The sequence below is a fragment of the Neocloeon triangulifer genome, unplaced genomic scaffold (genome assembly GCF_031216515.1).
Source record: "Neocloeon triangulifer isolate White Clay Creek 2 clone unplaced genomic scaffold, ASM3121651v1 ptg000012l, whole genome shotgun sequence".
Lineage (NCBI taxonomy): Eukaryota > Metazoa > Arthropoda > Insecta > Ephemeroptera > Baetidae > Neocloeon > Neocloeon triangulifer.
Window position 1 is genome coordinate 15576339 of NW_026775554.1, and position 20714 is coordinate 15597052.

Here is a 20714-nt window from a genome sequence, read left to right on the forward strand (position 1 = left end):
TTTTGTGATTTAAATTATTTCAAAGAAGTTTTCAATGCTACAAAATTGATAGAGAATTTACAATTGTGCGATATGCATTGAATTGTGTGTATCAAAAAAAGACATTCATAATCACGATATTGGATTTTTATTTATTATTTTTGTGTGTGTGCCGCAGAGAGCCTATCATCCCTATTAATACATGGGCTGACAGTTATCGCGCTTATTGAGAAAAGAGCAAAAATTCACACCGAATATATAAGCTTGAAGAATTTGAACTTGACAAGCTGTCGGATACTTCGACAAAACACAAATAGCAGACGAGAAAAAAAAATAAATTCTTCCAGAAATCTTTTGGCTTCTTGCGATTGCAAGAGGGAAATGCGTGGCATCCGGTCAGATTTTAGTGTATTGAGTTTTTATCAGCGAGTGCGGTCGGCTTGTGCGATAAAATACACCCCGCGCATACAACACAATAGAAACGCAGCCTGTGACCGACGACTCTGAGCCGCTGGCAGAGCGCGGTAGCAGGGAATTATGAAAAGCCAGCTGTGCCGGGGCCCGCTGCTGATCGCATTTGTAAACCATCTCGAGCTACGAGCAAAGCTGCCTCCGTAAATAAATGCGGATAAATGCAGGACGACCGCTCCTGACGTGCGAGAGAGACTCGGTGGCTTATTAAGTTCGCCTCGCACAAAAGGCGCTGAATAAATTCCAACATTACAAACTGTTCAGCTATTCATGTCATTAAGGGAAACGCAAATTATTCACATCAAGTTTCAAGTAAAATTAAGACTGCATTGAATTTGGTAGAATTAATTTTGATGCCGAAAGCTGAAATTAATTTATCGCAGCTTCAGCCGACGATTTTAAGGAATGTCTTTTATTTATTCAATATTTAAATTAACTTCAGGACTGAGACAATATTTTTTTACATAATCAAGTTTTAAATTGTTCACGAGAGAAAGGCTGAATAAAAGAGAAAATGATTTTTTTTTTTACATTTTTAGGTAAACAAAATACATCTGTAATATAGAATATTATATAATTTAAAATTCAATAGTTTTTTAACAAACAAATTTTAATAAAAATGTGTAGCATAACAAAATCATACCTTATTCAAAAGTGACAGTTTTCAGCTTTTAATCAGTGTCTGATCTGACTGATCCTTTCCCTGGGACGTGAACGATCCAGAGCACCAGTTCTAATCGACCCTAGTCACCTCACAGTTGCGAGGTCGATCCAGGAAAGGCTTCAATTCCGACCTTTCTTCTCTCAGCGCCCAGTCTCTGTGATTATGTTTTATCACATGTGTGCGTTCTGTCAATTTTTGTATGGTTGCTGTTGGCTGTGCTGCCTATCTCTCGCTCGCGCACGCGTCCGCGTCGTCGACCGCGAGGGGGTGAATTAATTAAAATAGCATATGCATGGGGGAGAACGTTTTTGCTGTTGGTGGTGCTGCACGAGCGGTCACATGACCCTCTCCGTCTGATCGGCAGCTGCTGCCGAGTTGGCGGAGAGTCGAGTAGTGAGGAGGAGGCTCCGACGGTTCAAAATTTGATATGTACTGCAATGCCGGAAATTTGACTGCGGTACTAAATAAAATCATATATACAACTACAACGATACTTGATATTTATATCATCACTTTGGTCTGGACTCTGGGATCACTGACTTTGAGCTTAACCTTTCAAAAAATATAATACATAGATCTAAGATTAAAAAATTAGCAATTAGATTGTGTTTCAAAAATTATAAATAATAAAGATTAGGATATTTATATATCATATCTATTGATCACTCAATAGGTGTACAACAGGAACGTTCATTATAATGGCATAAAATATATAAATATAATAATAATAGCTATTAGCATAATCCTATATTATTACAACGACTGTCCTTAAATATAAGTATTAAAATCGTTGATGGGCCGCTTCACTGAGACTCATTTTTGCTTGTCATTGTACGGATATCACTATTTGTTTTGTGAAAATAAAAAGTTCCGCACTGAAGCTATGGATGAATAAATAATAAATATTTTTTAATTAGTATTAAACGCAACATCAAAAATATAAAAAGAAAAATAAGTTTATACATATTAGTTCCAATTATTCTCTCCAAAAGTAAAATATTTATGCTCGATAGAGAAAAATGTAGCAACCAGAAATACTATTTGATTTTTACGGACCAGACAATTATAGTAATGAGAATCCAATTTCATAAAATTTCAGCAAACCTTTTAATTGGAATGCACATTATGAAACCTAACTTGTGTAGTTTTAACGAATATGAGATTTGAGCGTATCAATAATTATTATTTATATTAAAATATTGACTACATCAGGATTACTTAGCGGTAAGTGGCAATATTTAAAAAATTATTAAATGAATTTTTAAGTAATTACTTACAAATACAAATTATTTTATTAGACTGCCGCATTAAAGAACTTTAATCGAACACGCTCGCCAAACCGTGCCAATATTAAAAGATACCTCACGTTCAAGAAATATGAGTAAAACTATGGAAATTATAAATTATGTGCTGTTTTGGGCTTTCAATAATTTTAAGTGACATTTTTTCCATTTTTGGTCATATAATTCGTGTTCATGCCATAAATTTGGAGGATCATCACGGAAACTAAGCTCACCTTGCCGTAAACTGCATGTTTGCCTTCCAGTTGAGCATGAATTTGTTGAAAGAATGCTTATCATCATCCCAATTTTCTTATTTTTTGTATTATTCGTAATAATCTATTTTTGCATGTTCCATTGCGAGCGACCACGTGCCATGCATTTTCGCGCTGTCTGAAGTGGGCGTGGCCACGTGACCGATTTCAGGTGTTCCTTTTCGCTTCGAAAAAGTGTGATCTTCGGACATATTGGAGGTCGACACTCTGGTCGAAAAAGGTTGAATTTCTCGTTGCTTGCACCGATGGCTTCGAAAACGCCTCTGCTGCGAGCAATCGCGGTAAGTCCTTGTCAGCGGAGATTAAATTCTGCCACAGTGGCCCCAAAAATTTGGTGCCGAACGGGCTTGGAAAAATCGAGGTCCCGGCGATCTTTTGCAAAGATCAAACTCCAGATTTTATTATACCAGCCGTTTCGTTGCAAAGATTTTACAGTTCTATTTAAGAAAATTTCAAGATATTAATTGCATCATTATTTCAGCAACGGCACTATGCTGCTGGACAAGCAGCTGCCAAGCCTCTGCAGTCGGCGGCCTCGCAGGACGTCAAGTCCACTGTCTTGCCCAACAAGCTCATCGTTACTTCTGTAGACAACAATTCGCCTCTCTCCAGAGTGTCAATCTTCTTCCGGTAATATCCAGTCGTGACTTGACTGAATTTTACGATAGCTAATTAATTATTTTGAGAAGTGGCTAATTTATTTTACTTTTATTTAAATTAAAAATGAATTACTTGAGGCCTCTTTGTAATGACATATTCTATTTTGGTATTTTCAGAGCCGGTTCTCGGTACGAGACTGCTGAGAACTTGGGAGCAGCCCACTTTTTGAGGATCATCGCTGGTTTGACCACGAAGGGTGCAAGCCACTTTTCCATCACAAGGAACCTGCAGCAATATGGTGCCAACCTCACGTGCCAGGTTGGCCGAGAGCATATTTCCTACACACTGGAGGCCACCAACGATTCCATGTTTGATTTAAATGTTCAAGTTTTATAACATTTTCTCACAAATACTATTTTTAGCGAGCCCACCGTGCAGTACTTATTGGAAATCGCCTCTAAGCAGGCCTTCAAGCCCTGGGAACTTGCAGATGCCGTGCCCAGACTAAAATACGAACTTGCTGGACTCTCTGCACCTGTAATTTTAGTTTTGTTTTTTCTGAAACAAAATAATAATAAATAAAAAAACTAGGCTCGTGGAATTGACCTTCTGCACAAGGCCGCCTACCGCACCGGTCTTGGCAACAGCCTGTATGTCGCCAGTCACAACGTTGGCAAAATTAGCTCCGAGACATTGCAGCACTACGTAAACCAGACCTTCACCACCACCAGGGGCGCCGTGGTTGGTATTGGTGTTGGCCAGGACTTGTTGGTGCCAGCAGCCCAGTCTCTGGCTCTCGACTCCAACAACGGACCTGCTGCCTCCAAACCCACTTTCAACGCCGGTGAAATCAGACAGGAGGGTGGTTCGAGTTCGGCCTTCATTGCCATCGCCACCGAAGGAGCCAGGTTTGTTAGATTTTGATAGCGTCTTCGTTTTTATATATGAAAAATTTTTCACAGCGTTTCCAACGCCAAGGATGCTATTGTTTACGCTCTCCTGCACCGGGTTGCCGGTGCTGGTCCTTCAGTCAAATGGAGCAATGGTGCCTCAACCTCCCCTATCGCCAAGGCCGCTTGTGCTGCTGCTGAAAATGAAATTGTCGCTGCCTCTGGATTCAATGTCAGCTACTCTGACAGTGGTCTCTTTGGTGCTGTGGTCGCAGCCCCTGGCAATGTTGCCGGAAAGGTAAAATATAGCTTCTCTTGTCTTACTAGAAAAACAAATTTTAATTTTTTTTTATAAATTATTTTTCAGGCTCTTGAAGCTGTTGTCCGCAGTCTTAAGTCTCTGTCCGTGTCGGACGCTGACGTGAAGCGCGCCAAAGCCCAGCTGAAGGCCCAGATTTTGCAGGAAAGTGAGACCGGCAGTGGTCTTTCTGAGTCCATTGGCCTTGAGGCTGTCCTCAGAGGGTCTGTTGCTTCTGCCTCCCAAGTAGTTTCCCTTGTCGATGGAGTTTCCACAAGCGACGTTGCTGCTGTGAGTTTGGCTTTTCATCCGCTGGCTTCTTTATTATTGCTAATTTACTTGTTTACAGGCTGCCAAGAAGGTTGCCGGTGGCAAGTTTGCCCTGGCTGCTTTGGGCAACATTAGCGGAGTCCCCTATCTCGACCAACTGAAGTAAATTGAAGGCATTTCCCCCTTAAAACACAGATATAGATTGCAACAAAAGAAATCATCATTCTGTCTGTCGTAGGTGATGTTTGGTCTTCAGAAAAATTCAGACATTCACAAACTGCTGTAAATTATTTACTGTTAACGATTAATAAATGACAAACACTGTTTTTGATGCTTTCTTATTTAAATTTTGAAAGAAAATCTGGTTTTATAAAAGCAATTTTATTAGCAGAAAAATACAGTCCATTCAGCACATGAGTTACTGCGTTAAACCTGTTCAAGTAGTGAGGCAAGCAGAGGTGTTTTAACTTTTGGTGGTTCTTCTTCCTGTGGAGATGTGCAGTAGAGAGTCAAGGAAAACATCAATTACCAAAAACGTATTAACACAAATAATTCAACTACATATAAATGATTGAAAAGGATATTTGTAAAGCAGTTTGCAAAGTCCAGTTCCCATATCCATTGGATTGCCAATTATTATGCTTTCACTAACACCACTCAGAGAATCTCTTTGGCCATAAAGGGCTGCCTCAAACAAATGATCACTTGTCCTTTCAAACTGAAAAAAGTAAAAAAGAATCAAATAAAGCAGTACTAGTAACTTGAAACTTACCGATGCTAGCATCAAAACAGATTCTTTCATCTTCTCCAATCCAAATCTAGTCATTCCATGCATGTCTCCCACAGAGGTCATTAGGTCCGCTAGCAACATGAGGTGTCGCACGTCAAGGGTGATTCCGTAATCCCTCATTGTAAATCTAATTTCCTCAATGATAGTTGCTCTTGCAGCCTCAATTCCAAGTACATTCTTGACCTCCAAAATATTGTTGCACCTGTAATTATTGTAAAAAATGATCAAAATTCAAAAAGTTTACTAAACTGAACCTTGTGTGCCTCCAGTCAATGCCAGGTGTGGCCAACACATCTCTCAGTCCTGATCCTTCAATAACCAGCTGAAGCTTGCTATTGTCCTTTTCATCGTGGCTAATTACAGCACGGCTCACAGTTGAAATTCCCTGCAATAATTCTTTGTTTTAGAGAAAGAAAAAAACTACAGGTCTAAGCGCACTGAAATGGTGACTTGCGGAAGGAGTGTTGCAAGTTCTTGAAGGACTTCCTGCGGATCTCTTTTCTCCTTGTCCATTCTAGGTACAACTTTTAACACAGACACACTCATCACTTCTACATTGGCTTTGATTTTTGGCTTGCTGCTCACATCGATCCTGGAAAATAAATACATCTAAAACTATCCAACGCTACAGATCGCAATGTTACATGTAGGCAATTATGGCAGCATTGAGTTCCAATTTAAGCAGTTTAATTCTTGCAATATCCACACGGACGATTATGAAAAATTCGTCGGGAAGAACTACTTCCTCCAGGTATCGACACACCTCTCCAAGTGTCGTTTTCTCAATCCTGCCCTTGATTCTCCTGGCCTCGCCTTCCTCAAACTGGCCCTTTCCGTCAAGTTTGGCAGTAATCAGGGGAGTGCTCATAGTTTTGGCAGCATTCATAATCTCAAGGATTCTGAAATAGGAAAAAAAGTTGCAAACAATAACTAAATAAATCCTAGTCGTTTATACCGAGGAACACCCAGTGTGATATTCATTGATGCAACACCAGCAAAATGGAAAGTTTTCAGTGTCATTTGTGTTCCCGGTTCTCCAATTGACTGTCCAGCAAGCGCACCAACAGCAGTTCCTGAATTTTAATATTAACTTGAATTTAATCCTAATTTAATTAAAACGATAATTTACCTGGCTCAATCTTAGCTTGGATAAATTTTTCTCGGCACGTCTCAAAGAATTCTACTAACTGACTCAGTGTCAGCCTTTCCAGTTCCAGTTCTACCTTAGTTGGTTTTCTGCCTTTACTCACACCCTGAATTTCTCTAATCTCATTGACGCGGGCTGCAACTGCGTCCATGTATTGACGAATGGAGTTTTTGAACTGATCAGCAGTTTCTCCACACTTCTCCATTTCATGCTCTAGCATTTGCTCAGTGTACTGACAAATTTTTACACCCTCCAGTCCGTCTTCACTGCGGAATGGTGATTTGGCTTTTACGTGCTCCAGTATACGTTCAAACTCAACAGGTTGGTCTTTTCCTGATGATTTAAAAAAAAATGAGAAAATTTTAATCACGCAGATTAATATTTACTAACCTTCCATATAAGTTGGATCCAGTCCATCTTCTCCGTAGCAAAACTGAATGACCATATTGTTGCAATTTCGCACCGTATCGTCATATTGCACGCACAAGTCTTCCAAACCCTGAAAATTCAATTAATGAGAACATTATATACACCAAAAGTGCATACCTCACCTTCATCAGTCTCCTTTGCATGTAACCAGTCTCTGCGGTTTTGACAGCCGTGTCCACAAGACCCTCACGGCCAGCCATAGTGTGGAAGAAAAATTCAGTAGGAGTAAGTCCCGAGAAGAAACTATTTTCCACGAAGCCTTTTGCGGCTGGTTCACGAGCTATGATGTTTGAGAATGTTATTTTCATGTTAAAAAGCAGTAACAAATACTTACAGAAATGTGGGAAGTGAGGAAGGGCCCTGTTCTCAAAACCGTCCGGCACTCTTTTGCCCCCAATAGCTTGCTGGCCCACACAAGCAATCATTTGGCAGATATTAATAATGGAACCTGTAAATTTAATATTCAATTTACTTCATACGCAATTGTATAAGTAGTGATTTGCATACCTTTTGAACCACACAACGCCATTGTCATAGGACTGTTGTATCTTGGCAGACTTCTCAAACAAGCCATTCCAGCCTTTTCTCGGATGTCTGATAAAGTTCCAAGCAGCTTCGCCTCCAAAGTTGTGTCCAAAGAGCAGCCAGGTAAGCACTGAAGTGTATTATTTTTGTGCTGGGCAATCAGTTCATCACAAATCTGGTACCTAGATATTTTTGTTAATAAAATAGGATCATCGAAAAGAGTCACATTGAAATTACTTCTCTCTGACAAGCGACTTTTTAGTGGCAATCAGATTTTCGTCAGGCATGACATCTTCAATGCCAATGGAAAATCCTCTGTTCATCAAGAAGTTTGATGTCAGACGAGCCAATCTAGCCATAGCTTTTATGGAGACGTTTTCACCCCAGTCTCGTAGGAGCACATAGAAAATGTTGCCTTTGCCACCAGAGCCCAGCAAACTCTTGTCCAGCGCTCCAGCAAGCAGTTCAGAATTTCTAATCACAACAACTACGGGAAAAAAAAATCATTGTGAAAATTTTAATTAACGATTGGTTACATGAATCATCGGCAGTCAGCTCTTCGTCGTTTCCTTTATAGGGTTTGGTTTTTGCTCTAAGATTGCACTTGACGGGACACTTTTTATTTGGCTTCAGAATCATACTAAACAGCTGCTTGCCAGTCCACAGTTCCAACGGCTACATATTTTAAGATATAATATTATCATATTTATTTAAAATTTTTAGTCAATTTATTACTTTGATAATTGCTGGCTTTGGAATGTCCACTCTCATTGCAGCATCCTCATCTACCAGGAACGAATTAATGAGCTGGCAAAACTTGTCTCTCGTCAAGAAGTGGTCTTTCTGAGTGATCAAAAAAGCACCAGTGAGGAAATCCTGGGTTGCTCCAATCATCAATTCACCACTCCTTGGAGTGACCAGGTTTGATTTGCTCTAAAATATTTAAATGATAAAATTTAAAAATAAAATTTAAGGAACTTAATCTTACTCCCATGAGAATAAGAGCTTCGGCCCTGGCTTCTTCTGTCTGTGGAACGTGCAGATTCATTTCGTCTCCATCAAAGTCCGCATTGTAAGGCGTGCAGACACATTCATTAAAACTTTAAAAAAATTCAATGTAAGCATTTGCATAAAAAATTTAATCGATCATTCACCTAAACGTCCTTGTGTTTTGAACCTTTACTCTGTGCGACATGATACTCAATTTGTGCAAGCTGGGCTGCCGATTGAAAAGCACAATGTCACCGTCCTGAAGGTGTCTCTCAACAACGTCACCTGGCTGGATAAGATAAGGAATTGTTTAGATTTTGCAATGCTGGATTTTATTTAATAGATCTTCTTTGAACCATATTATAATTTCACATTTTCCTCACCCGGAGTTTTTGAGCAACTATTTTAGTGTCTCCGTAGCCAAGATCTTTCCTGCTGAAGCCTAGCCTATTGAAGTAGTTTGCCCCTGGGTGTTTGTTAGAGCCAGCAGATACAAGTTTCTGCAGATAGGCAATATTGTTGTTGTTCACCCTCTCGGGGTAGGTTAACGTCATAGCCACATGTCGAGGGACTCCAACCTTTTAATGTTCAAGAAGCTTAATAACATGGTCGCGCATTATTTCAAAGATACTTACTTACCTCATCAATTTTGAGGTATGGATTTGGGCTGATCACAGTTCTGCCAGAAAAGTCTACTCTTTTTCCCGACAGGTTCCCTCTGAAGCGCCCTTCCTTTCCTTTCAGTCTTTGGACAAATCCTCTTTTAGTCTTGTGTTGCTAAAAATAAAATGATAAATAGTTGTTTGACAAAGTAAAATTTAATAAAAAGCCAACCTGCATTTCAAACGGCGCTCTAACGTCACCATTGATCAGACGAGCACATTTTATTTGCAGGTACTCCCAGTCCACAAATATCATATCAGGCTTTGCATTGTTTGCTTGATGTTTTTTGATGACCTCGTTGATGAAAGCAATCTCATTGATGGTCATCGTGATGTCGTCTTCAGTGGATCCAGCCTTCAAGTCATTTTTCACTGACGGGCGGATTACAATGGGTGGCACAGGGATTGCAGTAACAATGAGATCGTGTGGTCTCTGAATGGAGTACAGAGACATCCCAAGCAGAGGCACATCACACTCGGGGATGCGTTTGAACAGATAATACACATCCCTCGGATTGAGATTGTGGACAAAGGTGGAAGGGGCAATTCTCTCAGCTTCGGCACTGTCACCAAGAATATTTGTCCACTCGGCTGAATAAAAAAATTAGAGGGAATAGTTAGGTTGCTAATATTTTGCGTTACCGATTCGTTCCTGCAGTATGTCCTCCTTTTTCTTCTTTGGGCAGTTTCTTATCTGGTCGTGGATGATTTTCATCAAACCAACACCTTTCTTTACAATTCCATTCATTGCAGTGCAGTTTGGGCAAACAGTGGTCTTTTTGGCAAGCACCTGGATTTCCTTCCTGTGCTTCTTTTTGCTGACGTATGACAGCTTTGAGTTCATGATGTTCATGTACTTTTGCTTCACCTGCCCAGTAAGAAGCACATGCGAGCATTCCTGTGAATGTACAAAAGTTAGAGCCGATTTTCTTCTTCAGATATTTGAATTCAGTGCCTTGCAAATGGTCTGCAGAATGTTGATGACTTGGCCAAAGTAGCCTATGTGGAACACTGGCAACTCCAGGGTCATAAACCCCCAGTGCCCAGGGCAATCCAAAACACCTTGTCCACATGTCTCACACTTGTTGTCTTTGCTGCTCGTGCCCTAAATAAAATCATTATTAGGTTCTTAACTGATCAAAATCTTTTTCAAGCTAACCAGACGCCTATCTAGCGCAGAGTAAAATTCAGGGTTTCTTTGCTCATCTCTGAAGAGCTGAGTGGCAAAGATCTGAATATGGGACTGCTGCTCAATATGTTCCCTCTTCACAAGCTCAAAATTGAGTCCGGATCTGTAAAATATTATAAATTTTATAATTTTTTTCCTAAAATGTAAAAGTGAAAACTTCTTTTTAAATTTTTGAAGGGAATTTTCAATATGTACTTACGCTTTTTGCACAAAATTGGACGAGCGATATTGTTGCTTGACCATTTTATCTTAAAATTGGTTTAAGTTTTTGACGATTTTGTGAATGTGAAAAACATGAAAACTAGAGAGAGTGCAAAAAAAATACGTAAGAACCTCTTATTCAATATAGAATTCAGATTCAGTGCAAATTTTGCATTTTTGCACTGCGGTTGTACATAGATTTGTTTACGTTTACACATACGTGCAGCATGGGATTTTATGTTTTTGTTGATTTGTGGGCGTGGCTAATATATCGGTTTGTTTACAAAATTTAAAACCGGTTTAATTGATTAAAGATAACGCTTTTAAATCACCCTTATTGTGACGAAAGCAGAAAAAATGCATTTTTGTAGCTTAAATGTATAAAAACTGTACGTTCAATAATCATTAAGAGTAAGCTAACTAATAATCGCAAAATATTTTGATTTTATTAACTGAAAATCGGTTACATTTTTTTATTTTAAGCGCACGCCATCTATTGACTGAATGAACAAAGTGGAAAATATTTGAATATAAATCCGCGAAAAATGAGAAAAGATGAGACATTCTCAGTCATGATACATGATTTAAATTATAAATTGAAAATTAAAGACAATGACGGTCTGTAGAAAATGTAGACATTAAAGCATGAAATGATCCTGACTACAAATTAAATCCAATGAGGCATTTTAAACAAAAATATTCAATGGAGAACACGCTATCAGCCACATGGGGTGCTCATTTGGTCTCATGAAAAAATGGGATTATACAGTCAATTACGTACGCTTGAAGTGCGCTGTTAGTTTCCCGGTACTGCTTCTTTCCTCCGGAATGACTGCTCATTTTTTTGGATGACTTTCCGGTCTTTCCAGATTACAAATTATTTCATTTAGGCAGAATATTTTGAGGCTCAAAAAGTCAGACAATCTCAACACGTGTGGCGAAATGCTGATGACAGCAGAACCAGTGCAGTCATCTGTTAGTTACGTCACTACTATCGCCCCCCTTGAATGAACTTTATATCACAAAAAATTGGCGGGGCATTCATAAAATCCGTGATGTTCATATTATTTTTATTTCTGCATATTTTTACTCATTAAATTTATATTCAAATAAAATTTAAAGGGAAGCACAATTATGTGCACATATTTATATTTTTTTTAATGATAAAACATTCAATGAAAATGATAGAGCTAGTAAAAAACTAATTTTACCATATTTCAATTTGTATCCCATATCCCCCTAAATAATGTTATTTAAAAAAAATTAATGTTAGGAATTTTTGCGATTCATTTGACATTTGTCATAAATAATTACCAATATTATGAATAAGTTTTTTTATCCTTCAAATTTATTGCAAAAGTTTAAAATCTTGGTGCTCTCATACCAACATTTCCACCCCCAGATTCAGAAAATCCCTTGTTTAGAGCTTGAATGGAGCCGGAAGATCCACCTGCACCTGGTTCGTCGTAAACTTTTACCACCAAATAAGATTTTGGACCACTGCGCCACACAAGGCCTTCTTCGTCCACAATAGACGCTGTTATGCAAATTTGATATTGGCCTCCTTGAGGGAATGACAACAGGAACTGCGCCGAGAAGAAATCGTGATGAGGATTCACCACTTGGTTCATGCTTCCCACCTCCTAAAAATTTATAATTAATGCCGGTTCCCTGTACAAAAAAAAATTTACTACTTTGTTTGAATCAGGGCCCCGAGAGGATTGGAATGTGTTGGTGAGCACAAGGTCAATGCCCTTTATGCTTCTAAACAGGCCTGGAGTTCCAAGGTGCTGACAGACTCCTTCGATGTGTACCACCATTTGAGTGTTGGCAGGGACTGTGATTTCTCCAACGAGTCGAGCTTGTGGGGTGATTGAAAGCTGCAAATTGTTGAAAATCAAGTAAAAAGTTGTCTCAATTTATGCATGTTACCTTAACAGAGGTGCACTGCAATGTTTGGAAGAAGTATCTAGGAAGACATAAAGGAGACACAGTGACGATCTTAACTTGGCGAAGTAATGCATTTGTGTGCTAAAATAATAATAATTAATGATAAATATTTCCCGTTTTTTTCTTCTTCTAAATTACCTTGCTTGTAATAGGTTTTGAATTAGTATCATTTTTAAGGTCTTCAATGATTTGCATAGCTCTCTTACTGCTAGTCACCAAGTGATGAAGTTCTGGACAATCCTTTGTAGACCTATTGAGATTTAAGAATTATAATGGAAGTAAATTAAAATTTATAATTTTATTAAATTATACCCAAAATCTACTAGGTCTTTGTCCTGATGGTTTGTAAATACCAAGCATTCTATACTCTGGGCCATCATCAAACAAATGTTTTTGAGTCTAATGAAGAAAGTTAAGGATTTAAAATATTTATCGAGGTTTACAATTAAATTTCTATGAGACAAAATATAAGAATTTTGAAAGGATACACTTTGACGTTTGCCAATGATTTCGGATCAGCATCGAAAGCACACTGAGCCAGTTTGTGGTAGTTGTCGGCTATTGTGCGGAACTCTGTGGCACATTTTCTAAGTTGTGTTGTCGTCCGACCGTGTCTCAAGAATTCATCGTTGCAGACTTGCGCCTGATTCATGGCAATAGCAGGTGGTGGGTGGTAGAGAGAATTGCAGGACTGCACAAGCTGGGACATGCACTGCAGGAAGTCTAGCCGCAGACGCAAATAGTCCGCAGCAAACTGAAGTGACTGATGAGAAGAACCTGCAGCCTAACCTCAGATTTATTAATACTGCAAACAATACAGCAGAGCTTTACCTTTATTGCTGCGATTGCTTTCGAGTAGTGAATTGAAGCAGACGACAGGCTTTCCAATAAACCGGGCTGTTTCTCCCTTGACAAAGACAAATGACCACCATCGGAGTTCACAGGCTTTTCGTTCATCAGGGCACACTCAGCCAAACTGACGTCTTTTAGACAACTCAGCCAGAAATGGAGAGATTCAGAGCTGACATAGTGTATCAGGCGGGAAATTGATGGAACTGCAAACATGTGCTGGCCAAATCTGTGACATAATATCAAATTGACATTGATGTAAACTGATGAGGAATATTAACTAACCTCATTGATGCTCTAGTTAATTTGTAGCACTCCCAAACTTGACACTTTTGCGAGTAATCATACAAACACTTTTGAACGTCCTGAGGTATGCTGTAGCCTTGACATGTCTGAAGCACCAGAGTGCACAACAAAGATCCCCGTTTTTCATCCTACAATTTTTTTATACATAAAAATTGCATCATTTTCAATGGAAATATTTACTTTTGAAAAGCCTTCGATCAGTCTTGATATGTCAGGCAAAATTCCAAGCAGGAGGGGCTTTTCATTGACGATTGGAGCACAGCAGGCCATTGCAGCCAAAGTTTCAACCAATAAAAACAGTGCTAGATTTTAAAAAAAAAATTAAAATCTATGAAATAGTTTGATGAACATGTAAATCATACTGTTCCCCTTTTTGCAAAGTATCTGTTCGGAAATCAATTCCACAAAGAAATGACACCGATGTGGACAAGCTTCACAGAGCTGGACCATACATTTTAAGCATGTTTTCAGTTGCGGCAAAAATTTTTCATTGTCTTGGATCATCAAAAACATCATGAAAGACTCTAATGCCAGCTCGAGGGCGTCATCATTTGGAAGCTGTGGAAGTCCTGCGTTATAACTGAATAAAGAAATTAATTTTAAGATATAGCTTTAAAAAAGTTTATATTTTAATTACCAATGACAGTTGATATTTGTGAGAATGGTGAGTGCTTTGCTGACAATTTGTGGCTCAAGAGCACTTGAACTCTGAATGCACAGATCAATCAAACCAGATTCTAAGAGCAAAATCGTTAGGATGCTTATAAATTTCTTACAAGTTTTAAAAATTACCAGGGTGCATTTGTTCATGGCAGGTAGATGCAGATTGTGAAAGAACCACAAGAGCATCTAGAGCAGCAACCAAGAGCCGCTTTCTGTTAGGATTGGAGAGATACGTCTGAGCTTTAGCCACTAAAGCAGCAACAGAGGCTGCTGTCCAATGCGTTGCTCCTTCTTTTGCAAGTATTTTCAGCTCCCAGAAAATGTGTTTCTGAACAGCTACCCTTGGCTCTCCCTCTAGACTGTACAGAAGTAAGGACACCTGGAGAATTGAGTCAGTAAAAAGATTTGCATTTGAAAAGCATTTGAAAGGTAAAAAAAAATACCTGATGAGGAATGTCCACTAGTGCTTCTTTTGCCAATTTTGTAAGAGTGTCTAAGGACGTTAAGAGAAATTCATTTGCTGGGTAGCTTTGGAGCAGCTCACCACCCAACTCACGAACCTTATAATTAAAATTAAAATTACAAAAAATAAAAAATAAAACTCATTAAATTATTACCATAGCTGCAGTTGAGGTTGAATAGTGCATGTGCTGCAAAACAGGGATCAACCTTAGTTTAAGCTCAGCAGGGGTATCAAGTCCCTTGATCATTCCTGCAATTTTGTTGCACATGCTCACAGCAAACGTCCTAAAACGAACATATTAGGGCTAAAATTCCAAAACAAAAATCGACTGTATTTTTATTCATACCTGCTATGTGCTGCAAACTTTGAGGCAGCATAAACTGCTGCTAGAACTTCAACAGTGTCATGAGAATCAAGACTGTTTCGAATGCTGTGATGCACTTGTTCTCGCTCCGGAATTATGCTAGCCACACTGCCCATTACATGCAGAGTTAATGCCCTGGCTATCTGTTTGAATTATAAAGGATTTGAGAATAAGCTGAGGAAGACAAGCACAAAATATTTACAGGATCGTTTGAATGAATTACTCCAAAAATTCGTCTCACAAAATCATCAATGCTAAGGATTTTGTCCAAATGCTTTTCACTTTGCTGGCATACTCGGAGCACCCACACTCTCATGAAATTGTTTCTACAAGGATATTCAATGATTTTTCCCAATTCTAAAACACCGAGTTTGTTTTTTGCTTACCCAACTCGAAAAACATCAGCCAGTTTCAAGAAGGAAGAGTTGATCAAAATGGGAAATGGATATTTTTCAAAAAGCCTAGGAAATTTAACGATTGCCTCACATTGCTCGCCCACGTTTCCAGATCTAAGACCTATTAAATAAATATATTTAATCCATTTATATTTTGCATAAATATGGATACCTTTGTCTAAATCCGTGAGAGCTGAATTTGCGTCTTGCTCTGGCTCTCCTAAACTAGCATCGCCTGCGCTTATAATTCTGTTTGAAGCCATTGATCCGCTACTCGTTAGAACATTTCTTGGACTGAAAAGCATTATTATGAATTAAATGACATTGGCTTAAAGTGGTTTGCAAATACATTATTTATAAAAATTGCGAAAAATTGAAACAAACTCCTCACTTCTGTCTTGTTTGCTTAACGCGTTTTACAAACGAAAACAAATAATGAACCACGCCCACTTTTTGATGTGGGAGGGAAAGATATAGGCGGGTTGCAGACTTCTTGGGTTGCGGTTTGCCAAAAATAAAATAATCAAGCTATTGTAATAATCAGCATTGCTTGTAAGTTAAAAAAATTTTCATAGCTTCCAAAAGGGATTTTATTACATATCATTAATAATTATAACAAGAAAAATGTTTTAAAATAAAATTTCATAAATTTAGCAGTCTTCGTCGCTTTATTCAGAATACAAGTTTTTGAGAACAAAAATTAGTCATTAGTTGAAAAAGTATTAATATACATAATCTTGACATCATTGGAAGTTACTTAAATAAAAATTACAAGCAAGAAAGTGTAAGAATAATATTTATAATGGGATTCAAATAATATGATAAATGAGCCATCAATTTATATCATTGAACTAAAATTACATCTGTATCAATTTTTTAGAGCCGACGTTAAATCTAAAAACAATTCATTTTGACAATTTCATTAAGAACATTAACTTCTACTGTGCTATACAACTCATTTCAAATTATGGAGCGTTAAATTCTAAATTGGCATGGGCCATACACCCTACGTAAAACACCCTCATCTTCACATTTCCACGGATATGGAAAACTTAAATATTTTACATAATTATAAAGTTTCAGCAGTATGGGTGGTCAACTTTCAAGATCAATTTTATTTAACTTATGATACTTTTATGATAATTCAATGTTGAACTTTACCCAGTGCGCCAAATATTCATTTTCTTTTTTTCAAGGAGCACTTTCAATTCCAAATGAAGTTTCTATTTAGCTTCTTTCTAGTCTCAAGATGCTAATTCTGTTAAAATTGGTGAGTCTTAAGGTTAAAATGAGTGAATTTTCCCGCATCAGTTTGATCTGTCCTCCCAGAGTTTGCCTTGTAGAGAGCGCTTCAGATTGTTGGACGGGCGAAGAGGGATGCAAGCATTGATGGCCTCTGGGAATCTCTCGTGATAGCGCTCAAGACGCAAGAACTTTACGGTGACCAAGTTTCCTGATTCATAATGCTTTTTAGGAAAAATTCTTCCATGCAGATTAGATGGCATACCATCAAACCACCATCCGTGCAAGGCTCGGAAAGCTCGTCCAGCATCGGCTTGGCTTGCAGTTTTCATATAGACGCAGCAGTCATTTGCAGTAGAGTCCAACTTGATGTGCAGAATGTTAACGTTCTGCCCACACTTTTCCAAAATGGCATCAACAACTCCTTCAGAACCAGCAGGTCTAGATTTTAAGAAATATTTTAATATTTTGGTAAACCAATTTTGATTTGAAAAAACTCACTTATCAGGGACGAACATGTGTCGAATCTTCAGGCACTGAGTAGGGCACACAGGTGGAGAGTTGAACGACCCCTCAACATTTTCAAAGGCTTGTCCCTGCCAAACTTTGCTCATGTTATCTTTCGACATCTGGGATGCACTTTCGGCCTGCATGATGAAAGCAAGTTTTTACATTTGCAAGTGGAAAAATTGTAATAATTACATTTTCTCTTTGTTGTGCCGCATCATCTTGAAAATTCTGATAGGTTCTGTTTCCTGGAGGAGACCTGGAGTGAATCCATACAAGGCAATCAGTCTCTTCACCTCCAATTCTCTTTGTCTCCAGCCTGATTTGTGGGTCGTACTTCAAAACGCTAGCCAAAGCCTCTTCCCAGATGTTTTTCATAGCTATTAAAGAAATAATTAACAATCAAGATAAACAAAAATTAAATAACACACATTTGATGTTGTTGGCTCCAAGCAGCTCATCTCTCAGCTGGTCGATGGGAACATCAAAAGGCCCGTTTGCTAGTTCTGTGCTTTCCATGCGATCTCTGATTCTATTGATCAGCGCCTCCTTCCGAGCCTTATCCTTCAGAGCCCTGTCCACAAAGAATTTGTGCACACCCTTAATGGCCAACAGCAATGCAAGCGCTGAGAGTTAAAATTAGTTAATTTAAATATCTCTTTTTAATTTAAAACTAACCAGCACACACAGCAATGATGGTATTCATAAACCCTGCAATCTTCAGCTTGAAGGAGCACAGGGTTGGCAGGCATGCTTCAGTCAAAGTAATGGCTTTGCCTTGATTGGTGATCTCCAAGCCCCACTTAGGATTGTGACGCACCATCACTCGAATGTTGTTCATGACAGTCTCGGAATCCTAAAGAATAGACATATTATTGAAGTGGAAGCTATTTTACCAACAATTTACATTTACCGAAACTCCTCGGACATCTAGCTCGTAGCCCAGGTCAGAAATAGGGTAAGCTTCAGCAAACTCGACTCCTTCTTGTTCACCAGTAGGGTAGCAAATGGCGTCAACATATTTCTTTTTAATTTTTGGAGCCAAGAATCGAAGGTGTTCCATGGTAGGAAGAGCATCATTATACATAATGCAGTTGATCTGAAAATTGGACATCATGGAAAAATTATTTTAACTTTCTACAATGAAACCTTAAAAATAAAAAAAAATTGCTAGCATCCTAAAATTTAACAGTAGTAAAAGTTTGATACTCTAAGTATGAAAATACTTACTCCCTGTACTTGTGTGTCTTTGCAAACTGGAATCACGGTATCTGTTGGAAAATGGTTGAAATATTAAAACCAGAATAAGAAAACCAACCATTTTAAGTTACCAGGTCTCATTTCCAGGTTCTTGAAATAGGGGTCAATTTTCTCAGCAATGTCCCGAGGGGCAGCAGGCATTCCATTGTAGCGAAAAATCAGGAAAGCAAAAAAGCCAACCAACAGGACAGGGAACACCAGAGTGAAGAATTTGTGACTCCACGAAGGTCCAATGCTCTAAATTTTAGAAATGAACGAAAATGAAAATTTCCAATAAAAACTGTATACCTCGTGAGCAGAAGTAGGCATTCTCTGGGGGCCAAGATCCGTTCTGGTGGAGTGGCCATTGAAGGTATTGAGACTGAGCCTCTTGCCAAAATCAGACACAAATGGAGAGTTTCCAGGAGCAGTCGTTGAGCTGCTCGGAGTCACCGTGGTTTGTCTCCAGTAAGAGTGTGTGGACCTGCGGGTCTCCTTAGGTTGCTCAACAGGCACATCACTGTCAGATCCTGTGTCGTAAGAGATTGGAGTAGCTGGCTTCACAGGCTTCGTCTTGATTATTTTGGCTGCAGACCTTTTCCTGGTCACTGAGCTTTCAGGGGTGCTCACTTGAGGTGTGATGACTGGAGTTTGAGGACTTTGAGGTAGGACTATAACAAAATTGTTGGAATTCAAGGTCAATTGTATGAAAATTTAAAATTAATTGGGAATTAAGTGCGATAATTATACAGACCAGACTTTCTCTTTGGCGGAGTGGCTTGCCGTCTCGACACCACTGGAACCATCGGTTCCTCGTCCTCTTCCTCCGAGCTCACTGCTGCCAAGCTCTGCTTCTTTGGAGTGCTCTTCCTAGGGGTGGTGGTCTTCTTTGGGGTTCCAAAGCCCATAATTGAGGCTAATTTGTTCTGATAGGCTTTACGGGTTGTGTCCGTGACTGGTCCAACCGGCTGACCTCTTTCCATAAAGGCAGCTCGAAGTTGTTCGTCCGACAGACGGGAAATCTCTACCGGAATATTCGACATCTCTTTCTGAAAACAATAAAAGTTCATGGGTTTCTTGCCGAGGTCAAAATGAAATTTTACAAAATAATGATCCAGTCGTAAAACTAAAAACTATCAATTTGCGAGAGGCAAATAAATGAGCCCCGCAACTCGTCACAGCAAGGAATTCGTTTCAAGGCACTGCTGTTAAAAATTAAAAGAATTTTCCAAATTTTCAAGAAAATTCGCGTTCCTTTACACTCAGCGATGTTCAAATATTTCAACAATGCAACGGTCAACAGTCGGCGAACAACAAATCGTTCAATAATGGTGTTGACACTTTTCAAGAATTTTCGCCTTAAGTTAATAGATTTTCTCACCGGTCTTGAGATCAGTCGCCAGATAATGAGTTCTCAGCTAAAATAAGCAGGAGAAAAAAGGCAGTTTCGTCTCAAATTACTCAATATAGAGAAAGATTCAAGCCAAAAAACGCATCTTTGCCTTGCAAAACAACGTGCGGCAGGCGGGTCCGGAGACGCGGGTCCTTCTAGTCTAGCTAGTGCGGTCTTTGCTCGCTGTGGCGTGAGAATCAAACCAATGAAAATTTGGCGCGAAGTGACCAAAAAATAACGCGCTTAAAAAAATTCCTAACATAAAATTCAAAATTATTATAATTAAAGAGGGATTTATAATTATGATTGCAACTTTTCCCAATATTTACACTATAAATTCTTACATAATCCGTCACTCGACACTCTCTTCCTAAGTTTCTATAATTCAAGTGTTAGTGAATGGAGAAAGCAATAACATCAATATTTTAATATTTTTGAACAATGACATAACAATAAAATTCAAAAATATCAATAGGGCAAGCCCCATTAAAAATTAATATCATCATTATTATCTATAATTCTCGGTCAGCACAAAAATTTTAATTATTTTGGAACAAAAGAGAAGAAAGGATTTAAAATTGTCTGCAAAGCGTCCAACTCGACTGCCGCGGTTAAGTTGATCCAATATATAAAATAAACAACGAAAAGAACAAAATGTATTTATGTCACAAACATTGCATTAA

The 20714-nt window shown here is 38.7% G+C and overlaps 4 protein-coding genes across 6 annotated transcripts; 1 reads left to right on the forward strand and 3 right to left on the reverse strand.

The window, feature by feature from the left end:
- Positions 1 to 2822: 2822 nt before the first annotated feature.
- Positions 2823 to 5053, forward strand: LOC132196455 (cytochrome b-c1 complex subunit 2, mitochondrial). The gene is made up of 8 exons (XM_059619124.1): positions 2823 to 2950; positions 3151 to 3299; positions 3446 to 3637; positions 3692 to 3806; positions 3861 to 4177; positions 4232 to 4457; positions 4527 to 4748; positions 4807 to 5053. The coding sequence occupies exons 1-8, from the start codon at positions 2915 to 2917 to the stop codon at positions 4891 to 4893; spliced, it is 1344 nt and encodes a 447-aa protein (XP_059475107.1). The 5' UTR covers positions 2823 to 2914; the 3' UTR covers positions 4894 to 5053.
- A 17-nt stretch (positions 5054 to 5070) lies between these two features.
- LOC132196453 (DNA-directed RNA polymerase III subunit RPC1) lies at positions 5071 to 11624 on the reverse strand. The gene is made up of 24 exons (XM_059619121.1): positions 11442 to 11624; positions 10430 to 10562; positions 10226 to 10375; positions 9913 to 10168; positions 9443 to 9861; positions 9248 to 9385; positions 8992 to 9186; positions 8773 to 8897; positions 8607 to 8718; positions 8354 to 8551; positions 8155 to 8293; positions 7856 to 8105; positions 7601 to 7800; positions 7428 to 7541; positions 7216 to 7373; positions 7055 to 7163; positions 6647 to 6997; positions 6473 to 6590; positions 6162 to 6416; positions 5956 to 6109; positions 5772 to 5902; positions 5500 to 5719; positions 5310 to 5445; positions 5071 to 5221 (listed from the first exon to the last, which is right to left on the reverse strand). The coding sequence occupies exons 1-24, from the start codon at positions 11498 to 11500 to the stop codon at positions 5154 to 5156; spliced, it is 4188 nt and encodes a 1395-aa protein (XP_059475104.1). The 5' UTR covers positions 11501 to 11624; the 3' UTR covers positions 5071 to 5153.
- Positions 11625 to 11972: 348 nt separating this feature from the next.
- Positions 11973 to 16084, reverse strand: LOC132196454 (integrator complex subunit 7). 2 transcript variants are annotated; one of them, XM_059619123.1, is made up of 19 exons: positions 16000 to 16084; positions 15823 to 15944; positions 15642 to 15771; positions 15458 to 15581; positions 15238 to 15398; positions 15046 to 15175; positions 14872 to 14988; positions 14558 to 14807; positions 14403 to 14502; positions 14128 to 14345; positions 13946 to 14067; positions 13745 to 13893; positions 13442 to 13688; positions 13099 to 13394; positions 12923 to 13009; positions 12749 to 12860; positions 12593 to 12691; positions 12355 to 12540; positions 11973 to 12303 (listed from the first exon to the last, which is right to left on the reverse strand). In XM_059619123.1, exons 2-19 carry the CDS (start codon positions 15911 to 15913, stop codon positions 12022 to 12024), a joined length of 2901 nt encoding a protein of 966 aa, XP_059475106.1. In that variant the 5' UTR covers positions 15914 to 15944; positions 16000 to 16084; the 3' UTR covers positions 11973 to 12021. The 2 variants fall into 2 exon arrangements, with proteins under 2 accessions (XP_059475106.1, XP_059475105.1); XM_059619122.1 differs by having other exon boundaries at positions 16042 to 16083.
- A 215-nt stretch (positions 16085 to 16299) lies between these two features.
- LOC132196549 (inner nuclear membrane protein Man1-like) lies at positions 16300 to 20189 on the reverse strand. 2 transcript variants are annotated; one of them, XM_059619288.1, is made up of 12 exons: positions 20020 to 20189; positions 19393 to 19687; positions 18948 to 19309; positions 18731 to 18896; positions 18630 to 18670; positions 18313 to 18498; positions 18078 to 18255; positions 17831 to 18025; positions 17595 to 17779; positions 17394 to 17539; positions 17158 to 17333; positions 16300 to 17103 (listed from the first exon to the last, which is right to left on the reverse strand). In XM_059619288.1, the coding sequence occupies exons 2-12, from the start codon at positions 19679 to 19681 to the stop codon at positions 16958 to 16960; spliced, it is 2070 nt and encodes a 689-aa protein (XP_059475271.1). In that variant the 5' UTR covers positions 19682 to 19687; positions 20020 to 20189; the 3' UTR covers positions 16300 to 16957. The 2 variants fall into 2 exon arrangements, with proteins under 2 accessions (XP_059475271.1, XP_059475270.1); XM_059619287.1 differs by having other exon boundaries at positions 18307 to 18498.
- Positions 20190 to 20714: the final 525 nt, after the last annotated feature.

Excerpts from the sequence above, each read along its gene's own strand:
- LOC132196455 (XM_059619124.1), top strand. The coding sequence starts at position 2,915 with ATGGCTTCGAAAACGCCTCTGCTGCGAGCAATCGCG. Across the intron at positions 3,638-3,691 it reads GAGGCCACCAACGATTCCAT|CGAGCCCACCGTGCAGTACT; the intron begins GTTTGATTTAAA and ends TACTATTTTTAG. Across the intron at positions 4,458-4,526 it reads CTGGCAATGTTGCCGGAAAG|GCTCTTGAAGCTGTTGTCCG; the intron begins GTAAAATATAGC and ends ATTATTTTTCAG.
- LOC132196453 (XM_059619121.1), bottom strand. The coding sequence starts at position 11,500 with ATGAGCAGTCATTCCGGAGGAAAGAAGCAGTACCGGGAAACTAACAGC. Across the intron at positions 10,169-10,225 it reads TTCTGCAGACCATTTGCAAG|GAATGCTCGCATGTGCTTCT; the intron begins GCACTGAATTCA and ends GTACATTCACAG. Across the intron at positions 5,222-5,309 it reads TTGCAAACTGCTTTACAAAT|CTCCACAGGAAGAAGAACCA; the intron begins ATCCTTTTCAAT and ends TCTACTGCACAT.
- LOC132196454 (XM_059619123.1), bottom strand. The coding sequence starts at position 15,913 with ATGGCTTCAAACAGAATTATAAGCGCAGGCGATGCTAGTTTAGGAGAG. Across the intron at positions 15,582-15,641 it reads GCTGATGTTTTTCGAGTTGG|AAACAATTTCATGAGAGTGT; the intron begins GTAAGCAAAAAA and ends ATATCCTTGTAG. Across the intron at positions 15,176-15,237 it reads AAGTTTGCAGCACATAGCAG|GACGTTTGCTGTGAGCATGT; the intron begins GTATGAATAAAA and ends TGTTCGTTTTAG.
- LOC132196549 (XM_059619287.1), bottom strand. The coding sequence starts at position 19,681 with ATGTCGAATATTCCGGTAGAGATTTCCCGTCTGTCGGACGAACAACTT. Across the intron at positions 18,897-18,947 it reads TGCCTACTTCTGCTCACGAG|AGCATTGGACCTTCGTGGAG; the intron begins GTATACAGTTTT and ends TCTAAAATTTAG. Across the intron at positions 18,256-18,306 it reads TCCGAGGAGTTTCGGTAAAT|GATTCCGAGACTGTCATGAA; the intron begins GTAAATTGTTGG and ends TCTATTCTTTAG.